The sequence below is a fragment of the Atheta coriaria genome, unplaced genomic scaffold, assembly GCF_025399875.1.
Source record: "Atheta coriaria isolate IRGN ID8LTWV9N9 unplaced genomic scaffold, Caltech_Dcor_3.1 hic_scaffold_1_pilon, whole genome shotgun sequence".
In the NCBI taxonomy this organism is placed as follows: domain Eukaryota; kingdom Metazoa; phylum Arthropoda; class Insecta; order Coleoptera; family Staphylinidae; genus Dalotia; species Dalotia coriaria.
Window position 1 is genome coordinate 3,809,974 of NW_027045443.1, and position 10,153 is coordinate 3,820,126.

A 10,153-nucleotide genomic window follows, 5' to 3' on the forward strand; every position below is an offset into this window, starting at 1 on the left:
ATTCAATTCTTCTCTCTACATTATGTTTATTGTATTACACCTACATATCTGAATATTTCGTTACAAAATTTACACGCTTGTCGGTTTTCGTTGTGTACGAGTATAATAGTATATTAAGTATCAAGTGGCTAAACGGCGGTTTTAGTCGCGAGATTGATTGAGAGTGTTTAATGCTCAGGCGCAAGCTCCGCCCCGTGAGTAAAGTACTTTTTGTGTCTAAACCCCTTAGAAAAACGCTTTTTTCAGTCAGCTCTTTTTTGCGCGAGGCTTGGCATTTTTCTTTTATTAATTTCGATTAAATTAATTGCATTACATTTTATCGATTAATATCAGCAGTATACAACAGATGAGCTACAGTGTTGCAATTTGTGGCGCATATAGAGGAACGTGGGAGAGAATGGGCCCCCAAATTTTTTTACAAAAAAAGTATTTGGTAGGTAAAATGGACTGCCTAGTCTGTAAAAACCAGCGATTATTTTAAACCAGTGGTTTGCAAAATTTTTGTATTATAGAAATGATAAAAAAAATTACATTATAAGAAATGTATTAGATCACAAGAAAATTGAGTTAAGGAAATATTTAGTTTTTTGGGGGCTCCATTTTGCCCAACTTTTCTCAACTTTTTTATTTTTTAATAGAAAATTAAGACCAAATACTTGATAATGGACTAAAAACAAAACAAAAACAATTAAAAAAACGGAATATTAAAGCATTTTCTCTTAAGGAGTCCATTTTGTCCAACGCTCCCCTATATAACTACTGAATGGATTTTGATTAAATTTTACAATAATATCCCTACTAATATTATAAATGCGAAAGTCTTGATGTTTGTTACACTTTCACGCAAAAACTACTTAGCCGATCATCATGAAAATTTGTACACATATTCTTAGTGGTCCCCGAATGGTTATAGACTACTTTTTATTTAATAAAAAAAATTATTTTTTAAATAAAATAAAGAAATTGTTTAGCTAATAATACCTCTGCATCTGGCTATTTGACTACTTTAACGCCATCTAGCATTCCAGCAATGAAGCTCAAATCTAAGTACTATAGTACCATCACACTGTATTATCACACTGTATTACCAACAGCTACGTCAACATCAAATCCAATTGACTACACTATGGAGACTGTACACTATACTGCCATAGGCTATACTTTCAGCTATTTTAAACTTCCCGCCATACTACTTCATTGTTACTTCTTCTGTGACTACAGACGCGTACGGAAGCAACTTCATTATTTTAGATATTCGCGAGCGAAGCCGCGGGTTGGTTAAAGCTAGTAGCTTATAAATCGGAGTTACACTCAGGCTATAATTTATATTAAGCATCAAGTGGCTAAACGGGGCTTTACTCACGAGATTGATTGAGAGCGAGTGTACCGAGCGTTTCAGCAATCGAGTGCTTAACAACGTTAAACAAATACTTATGTACAGTAGAGTCCGGTTATAATGACATCGAAGGGAATTGACAAACACGTCATAATAAGCGGACGTCATACAAAGCGTTTTGTGAAATGAAATCCCTTTTTTATGTAAATATGTACATATACATACATATTAAATCAAAATCAAAATTGCACGTAATCAGCACATTATAACACATACAAGTGTATTTTTTACTGCAAGAAATCTGTAATTTTTGTCTGCTTTTGTTTTTTCATTTAATTAATTTTCTTGTGATTTTCGAAGCCTCTTCGGTTTCAAAACATTTGAATTGAACGATTGCTTAATGCGGTTCTTGTTTTTTAAAAAGCATTGAGATTGTCGAATGACCCACGCCAAATTCGGATTAATGGAAAATACGGATTAAGTCGTGGTCAAGGTGCTGCTGCCCGAATGCTTATATTTATTATTTAAGCATTTGGTCTTTCCGATAGTAAATACATAAAAGTAATTTGACAATCATAAAAGAAATGTAGCAATAAATATAAAAAGTTCGCCACGTGTCGAACGTCGTCGGGTATCAACGAACATTACCGGACGTGTAAAGAATCATGTTGGTCATTATAACCGGACATAATCTATTAAAAATGGGTCATAATAAGCGACATGTCACTGTAAGCGAAGTCATTATATCCGACTTTTTTATACAGAATTTTATATGAAAACCAAACTTAGTAGTGTAGGTACGTCATAATAACCGGTTGGTCAATATAAGCGGAGTCATAATAAACGGATTCTACTGTATTTTAAATCATCGAAATTTGCGCGCACACTACTACAAAATTAGGGTTAAAATACAATTATTCGCGCCGCTCTGACACGAGCAGCAGCAGCTTCTGCTTTGACGTGTTTGGCTGACGTTGCATGGCATTTCATACGGTCTTGTGCTGCTCCGTAGGCAAATGCACAGACGCAAGCTCCGTCCCGTAGATAATGCTCGTAGATAATGGATATTACTCACGGCTTGGCCCTCCGTATATAAAGTACCACTTTTTGTGTCTAAAAACCGTGGAAAAACGTACGCTTTATAGGGGGAAGTAGAAAAAAATATTGTGAAAATCATTCTGTTGTACTCATGTTGAACAGCGTGATTCATGTACTTGGCTAATGTTTGTCTAAAAAATTCACATTTGCGCTAGCAGGAAATTAAAAATATCCTATATATTATATAGTATAGATCCATTCATACTATTTTTTATAACAAAAATATTTTTTAATTAATAACCATTAAAAAGAGAAGAAGAACTTATCACTTTCAAGTGCGTCATAATATAGAATTATTTCTTAAATACTCACCTTAAAACCTATATCCTTTAAACTACGAAAGATGACAAGAAGTGCCATAAATTGAATTTTTACGATTTTTTTACGATCTTTTTATTAGAAAAGGTGTAATAGCTCACAGCAATCCGTACGATTAACACCTAATATCGATATTATTGTTTAATGTTATTTTGATTGACAGTGATTTACATACAGAGTTATTTATACATTTATGTATCTATTTATGATAAAGAATCAGACAAATCACATCAACTTCATTTTTCGCATCAACAATGTCAACATTTAAAAACATTAAACTGTAAACATGAAAAATATACGCGATGCAAATGGAACGATTACAAACACACAATTGACGTTGCAGTTATACGTAGCATTCGCCACGAATTCGACGCATGAAAATCGGTTCGGAATCTTCGTCCTGAAATTGAAAATTTCGACTTTTTGCGCCAACCTTCGACGAATTTCTTACCGGCAAATATTTTGTCGCAGCGGCGTCGTTTGTCCGATTTACGCCGCCCTCTTTGCATGTCAACCAGTATGTATCCATGGGACCTTTGCCCTTTAAATGTTATAATATTTTATTAAGTCCACAACTAAGTGAGAATAGAAAACATACTTTTACATCAACCAATCCTCGATGTTGCGTCTTGAAACCTCCAACTGCATCCAAAGCTTTTTTGAATTCTAAACTGATATGTATTTTGGATGCTGTAAAGCATGAAAAATATACCACATCCAGATAGTTAATAATGTAATCTATTTGAAAACACACCTTCTCCAGTGGACTCCATCCGAGAAGCAGTGTTTACAGTATCGCCAAAGAGACAGTACCGCGGCATCTTCGATCCAACGATGCCAGCGACAACGGGTCCAGTATGAGCCCCGCTACGAATCTGCAGTAGTTCTGACTTACGATGGGGAATCTTGAATTGTGCAGAGGCGGCTAGAAGGTCCAACGCCATAGAAGCAATCTCGGAAACGTGTTGGTTGCCATTTTTTACAGCCAATCCAGATGCCACCATATACGAGTCGCCAATAGTCTCCACTTTGTATACGTCATAGCATTCAATGCGAGCGTCGAAAAGTTTGTAGATTTTGTTGAGGAATGTGACAACTTCCAACGGTGTGCTCACTGCAGCAATCTCGGTGAAGCCTACAATGTCGCTAAAATACACGGTTACAGAGGCGTAGTACTCTGCAGGAACCTGTTGAGTTTGCTTGAGCTGAACAGCCACGCTCAAGGGAAGCATTTGGAAGAGAAGCGTGTCGGACTTACGCTTTTCGCGTTTTAATTCCTTTGCTTTACTTGCTAAATTTGCTGCGTAAAGCTGCAGAAAAAGCATTAAGTCAATAAACTAAAACAAAAAAAATGAAATGTTTACCTGTATAGTTGAAACAGCGTTCTGCACCAACCAAATTATTACAGGCGAGACGGCCAGAACAACAACAAGAATTGCAATACCAATTGCCTCCTTGCTAGCCGCATCATGTAAATTTGCCGTGACGTAATCCCTGCTCAGCGAGAGAATTAAAACTGATGCAGATCAATGATCATTAATTAATTGCCAGCAAAATTACCTAATCTTGTGTCGCAACTCTCGTTGCAATTTTCGTAACTCGTCAGTATAATGCGCGATTGAATCGAAGTAGTCAATTGCCTCAGTGATATTTGGATCTCTCTGAATGTTCTGTATAATAATATCACCTCTACTCAAAGAATTATCATTAAATTCACATTAACAACAGAGTGTGAGTCGTACCTTCTTTTGATGGTACCATAATTGCTCATGGAGTTGGTCAGCTGACGGTAGACTCCTTTCAGCATAGGCACGTAGTTGAGCGAGCCGTTCAGGAGATCCTTAGCAACGGCATCATGATGAATATAGTGCACATAGCTGTTACTGACAAGCCATCCCCGTCCAAAATAGTTTACGCCATAGACGCTGGCAATGCCGGTGGATTCTATACTCCTAAGAAGGTTCTTAAAGGCGAGAAGATACCTCCACACACCGCTGCTGTCCGTTTCTTTGATCTGGTTGGTAAGGTGATCCAGCAAAGCGGCATTTACCGATGTGTACCAATTGAGCACTTCGGTCATGCTGCTTTCTTCGGAGGATATGCGTTGCCTGACACGTGCAAAATAAATATAATCAAACGAATACTCTTGTTTCATAAAAATTGGAATAATTTGTCTGGTCTAGAATATCGATGTGTTCTTATTACGCGCGGGAATTAATTAATAAATGATTACTGGTAGGCTACTGACGAGTCGGTTAACTTCAATCAACAGGCCTTGAGCTACCATTATCCTTTATTACGCGAATAGTTTCATCGTACCTAAGTACATGTAGCAATATCTACGTGCTGTTATCTGCGACTGATCAAAACCCCAATAAGAATAACGACGACAATAACTATCGACGCATCTGGTGTGTCCATGGAAAGGGCTTAATTAATTTGCTTAATTAATTCGTGCGCGGAATCTAGGTCTGCGCTCATAAAATATGATATATTACCTGAACTCGCCAAGGCGAGTGAGAAAGGTGTCTTTGTCCAGCGGCGCCAAGCGACTCTCGGGCAGATAGATAGGCGGCCAGCTACTCACCGCCTCCAGCGATGCGTTCGTCAGTGCAAAACGCATTGTTAAATTCGATCTGCATATAACACACCCATACAAGTTTCCAATAAACAGTTTTACATTGTGATAATTAGGTTTACCTTAATTTGTTGCCATTGGTGTAAACAAAGAATGCCACCTCCGAGCGCTCCAGTTGCATTTGGGTGACCACCTTGCCCAAATTTGTTGCTTCAGTTACCTGGATTGAAGCAACGAGTTACATTACAAATTTCGATTAGCTTTTATGGAAATTGCCAAATGGATTAAAATTTGACCGCGCAAATTGCATTTCCGGTGTAAACACGATATCAAATTATGTGCAGAAGGCTAATGCGCTGAAATAAAGTGCAGTCGATTAACTGCTGAATGCTCGCTACTCGCCTCATACCTATGCGAATGAGAGTGTGCGCAGCGAGATTGTTTCATTACATGCATGAATACGGCCGTGGATAATGCGCCGGTGAACATGTGTCAGAAAGTCATGCAATCCCTGCTTAGAAAATTGGAGGCGGCGTTCTGGCACAAATTATATATGCATTAAAATCGGGAGGATTTGAAAACGCGTGGTGGTGGCGTTCAGTATGAATGTGTGAACACGAACACACGCGCATATGAACCCATCAACTTTGCCACAACGGTGGCATCGTCCGATTCCCATATGTTTTTTAATGTATATTTAAACATTGTTTATTAATTGCGGAGGTTTTCCGCCGTTACGACGGCGGCGGGTAGGAGATTTACGATGTTTGATCGCACGTCGGGTGGCCCGGCCTTAATGGTTTTTAATTGTGATCGAGAGCGCGCGCGACACGCCGATTCGAATTACTAGCAATAAATAGTAATGTAATGTTGGCGGTGAAATTTTTCCCTTGTACGATTGTCGTGGTCGGCGGCGCCCCCTTATTTTTCTTTGTTCCGCGGCGCAGGTAGCAATCGAACAATTAAACGAAGCACGAAATTTTCCGCTGCGTCTCTGTGAAGTAATTTATTTTCGCATGCGGACTTGCGCGTTGCATTCGATTTCGCCGACCCGAATTGGCTGTTTGCAAATCAATTTAAATGATAGACGCCACCCGACGCCGCACGCTTTAATTTATAAAAGTGTCGAGCGCAAATATCGTTATTTTTCAATTGGATCGTTCGCATTTTGTTTATGAGCCGATACAGGCGCAATTCCCGCCGTCATTCGCCACCCCGCTTGGTCTCTACGAAACCGGAAGCCAAGTGATTGCCGCGTCTCGTTACGTCCGCAATCGCCGATCGGACGACAAGAAATGTGATCTTAAATCGACGCAATTTGAAAGTGTGAAGTTACTCGATACCTGCGCGTCGATGCCTCGCACCTCCTGACGGTACAGCATGATGTTATGCAACGAGAAGGCAGTTTGCACGATGAGCGCACAGATCGGGATGAACGGGAGAACGAGCATTTGTAGCAGATGGAGACGGCGACCGCGTCCATGAGCCGGATTCGTCTTCGTGCAGCAATATTGGCCCGGCGGCGATGACACATCCTCCGAGCTCACCGAACGCAGCGAGTCATTATCTCGCACCAACGTGAGGTCTTCCTTTTTCATTTTTCACCTGTTCACAAGGAAATAAGAAATACCAATGATTATCAACACTTACAAATAGCAACAACAACAAAACAACTTTCGTGCTACGTAATTGGTCGCCCAATATATTATGAATCAAATATTAATAACATTAAAAATTAGATATAGACTGTAATTTGCTGATCATCGGATGAATGGCGCCATTAAATTCAAAGTGATGTGCTAATTTTGTTCTTTATTTATTATCTTTAAGAGTTAGATAATTGTAAATATTAAATGGGGGTATATTGAGCAATTTGTACGATTTTTTCGAATTGAAAGAAAGAATACTAACTATGATTGCGTTGTCAACTTTGATTGCTTATCAAATACCCTATTTATGTTTTAGTTCTAAGCTGCCATTCAGAAAAGTAATGGCTTTTTTTATTGGTAGGTATGTGGATGTATGTCCTTTCGAATTAAAATATATAAAACAGAATTTTGCTTAATTTACTCTTCTTATCGGCAAGTTCATCATTTGAAATGATACCTCTTTTAATTCTCTAAATTTTACAGTTTGACATGTTTCCAATTATTAGTAGCGAACATTGCAAAAGAAATAAGCGACTATTCTATTGTCATTCGCGTTTTCCCATCGCCCGATCATTGCGTTTCGTAAAACTTTTTAATTGAGTTTTCCTAATTAACGACTCTCGGCCGTCGGCTCTTAAACAAAGATTGCCACAATCATAAAAATCACGCATCTATTTCCGCGCGTGACCTGCTGTGATTTGCTTTGTTTCCAGCAAATAAACACTTCGAAGTGGCGACATGCCCTACGGATTTATCGGCGTGCACGACGGTATTACGTCGACTAATGGCACATTGTGTCTCGAAGAGTGCGCCAGGAGGTGATAAAAACGCAAGAAAATTCAATTAGTTCATTGAAGCGAGAAGACATCATTGGAACTTAAGTGCTAATTCCATAAGAAATTAAGAAATTTTATGTCTGCTGCAAAGTTTACGCGCGAATTGACGAAGACGGATTAAACCGGAAACTGATGCAGGCCGAACGTTGCAAGTTTAAATTAAGTTTGTAATTAGCCTGACGTGAATATCAGGAAAACGCAAACTTCAAGCAAACTGGGAACGTATGTTAAAAATAAAACAAGAGAAGAATGAATGAGGATTCGCAAACATTCAATTGTCATTACAAGGAACGAAATGCTAAGAAAAGAAAAACCTCCCTCGTTTAATGAAGGCGAATGAAGTGAAAACATACAAGTTATAAAGTCAAACAGCATTGGATACTTTTTCTACTTTGAGCCCCCACACAGTCTTGCATCAAATAACATGAATAACAAAAATGCGAAAGCGAGACCGAATACTTACAGTTGATTGCCTACTGCCCACAAATTTTAAATTACCCTTGGGAATATTAAAGACCGTTCGGTTTAGGGATGTTTATGAGTCAGGAACTCGCGTGATGTGCTATTAGACAATTTACAAACCAGCCTACACCTTAATTAACTTTTGCGGAACTTGTTGATTGCAGTGCGTAGCGAGCTGAACGCCGAGCGATGCTGCGATATTCGCGTTATCCTTCAGACTGCGGACGCAAATGAAACGAAACCACCCCTAGCGGTCGGCGACTCGATGCGATAGCGATCACGACGCATGGCAGACTCTACAGGATGTATTCGTACGCGTCGTGTACATTTAATTAAATTAATCAGACCTAACTTCTTGACGTTCTTAAAACATTGCGCATCTATACCCCAGGTATAATACCTTTGCGGATGAAATTATCCCACGATCCTATATTTTTGTCTAATATGAAGGAAGCAAATTGAGATATATACGAGTACATATAGTAAATACGTATATAAAACGTAATAAAAAAAAGTTGTAAATTCTCATTCGACGACGTTCCAGAATACTTTAATCATTCGAGTTTTCAGAACGGATATACAAATGTAAGGAAGGCATAAATATGAATTATTGGATATTATACGCATAAATAAAATCATCCACAAAATATGAAATATAGTGACAAATATATATACATACTGGAACCAGTGGGTAATTACTCAGTTAAATTGCATTTAATTGTAACTTCAATGATGTCCACAAGCATGCTTTCAAATCTGTTAATTTGTTTCCGGAATACAAGGAACATTTTTAATAAGAATTTCCGGAATTGATTACCTTTGAAAAGATTAAATACTTATATAATTGGCTTGATTGAATGATAACGACTCATTAATAAAAAAATAATAGTAAAATATTTTGGTCAAACTTAAAAACAGTTTTATTATTGTATTTCTTATTGTAGAAATATTTTATTTTATTTACACGTGGTAATGAATTTCAAGCAAAGTTTGCCCAAAGGGCATAGTCTAAAATCACGGATTAAGTATTTTTTTAAGAAATACCTATAAATCTATTTGCAGGGTTTTACAAAGACACAAACTTTTCCATTCAGCAATATGTTTCACTCTGCATGTCTAAAGTATGGAATACGTACTTGTTTTTAACAGTATCATCACATTCGTAAACCTAACATAATCTCATGTCTTTAACCCTTGAGTATATAATTTTTATGTAAACTTCTTTATCTATAGCTGTCTATAATGTGGCAATTTTAATGTGCCATCGACAAGTTCAACCTATTGAGCTATGGTTATTAGTTCAAGTTTGATTTCATCTAGCTGAACAGGTCGGTATGGCGAGGAAAAATTCAAATATTTTTAAGCACAGCCAAAATTGTTCACAATTCAGTCAACTCTCGGCGTTTCATGGAATCGGGGAAAAGCTACCAGATCTCTAAATTGCAGCTAGTTGTATATATACTCGTAATTATGTATGGCGATTCTTGCTATCTGAAACTCGATTACGTTTTTTGTATTGCTAATTTTGTTCTTTGTATTACCATCCAAAATGCCAACTTAGATCTATGTACATAGATAAACTGCGTTTTATCCTTATTGTTTTGCATCAGATCTTATCTCATTGATCAAGTAAGTTTCAAAGTTGTAACACTAAAGTTCCTTGTAGTTAAATACAAGAATATTCAGCAATTTATGAGTTTACTGAAGAAAGACAAACTCACCTTGGTTCATCCGTCAAGTTAATATATCAAAGCAGCATACGGGCTAAATGCAAAATGAAACCGATAAATAAAGGAATCAACATCCTTTAGCACATCCGAAGTAGAACATAGGGCTAGGACTGGTCTTTTTAGCTGCATCTAAAGGATACCTTAAT

The 10,153-nt window shown here is 37.7% G+C and overlaps 1 protein-coding gene across 3 annotated transcripts; it reads right to left on the reverse strand.

The window, feature by feature from the left end:
- Nucleotides 1-3,056: 3,056 nt before the first annotated feature.
- On the reverse strand, nucleotides 3,057-10,122 carry LOC135791535 (uncharacterized). 3 transcript variants are annotated; one of them, XM_065301965.1, is made up of 11 exons: nucleotides 8,279-8,473; nucleotides 6,674-6,935; nucleotides 5,453-5,550; nucleotides 5,251-5,388; nucleotides 4,495-4,860; nucleotides 4,313-4,441; nucleotides 4,117-4,246; nucleotides 3,507-4,062; nucleotides 3,351-3,442; nucleotides 3,204-3,293; nucleotides 3,057-3,152 (listed from the first exon to the last, which is right to left on the reverse strand). In XM_065301965.1, the coding sequence occupies exons 2-11, from the start codon at nucleotides 6,926-6,928 to the stop codon at nucleotides 3,096-3,098; spliced, it is 1,911 nt and encodes a 636-aa protein (XP_065158037.1). In that variant the 5' UTR covers nucleotides 6,929-6,935; nucleotides 8,279-8,473; the 3' UTR covers nucleotides 3,057-3,095. The 3 variants fall into 3 exon arrangements, with proteins under 3 accessions (XP_065158037.1, XP_065158026.1, XP_065158017.1); XM_065301954.1 differs by lacking the exon at nucleotides 8,279-8,473 and adding an exon at nucleotides 9,999-10,122 and having other exon boundaries at nucleotides 3,057-3,293; XM_065301945.1 differs by having other exon boundaries at nucleotides 3,057-3,293.
- Between the last annotated feature and the right edge of the window lie 31 nt (nucleotides 10,123-10,153).

What these genes read in the sequence shown, in the direction of transcription:
- LOC135791535 (XM_065301954.1), bottom strand. Translation starts at nt 6,928, where the DNA reads ATGAAAAAGGAAGACCTCACGTTGGTGCGAGATAATGACTCGCTGCGT. An exon ending in GAGTTGCGACACAAGATTAG is followed by an intron (nt 4,247 to 4,312) that starts GTAATTTTGCTG and finishes CTCGCTGAGCAG; the next exon opens with GGATTACGTCACGGCAAATT. An exon ending in ACGCTGTTTCAACTATACAG is followed by an intron (nt 4,063 to 4,116) that starts GTAAACATTTCA and finishes CTTTTTCTGCAG; the next exon opens with CTTTACGCAGCAAATTTAGC.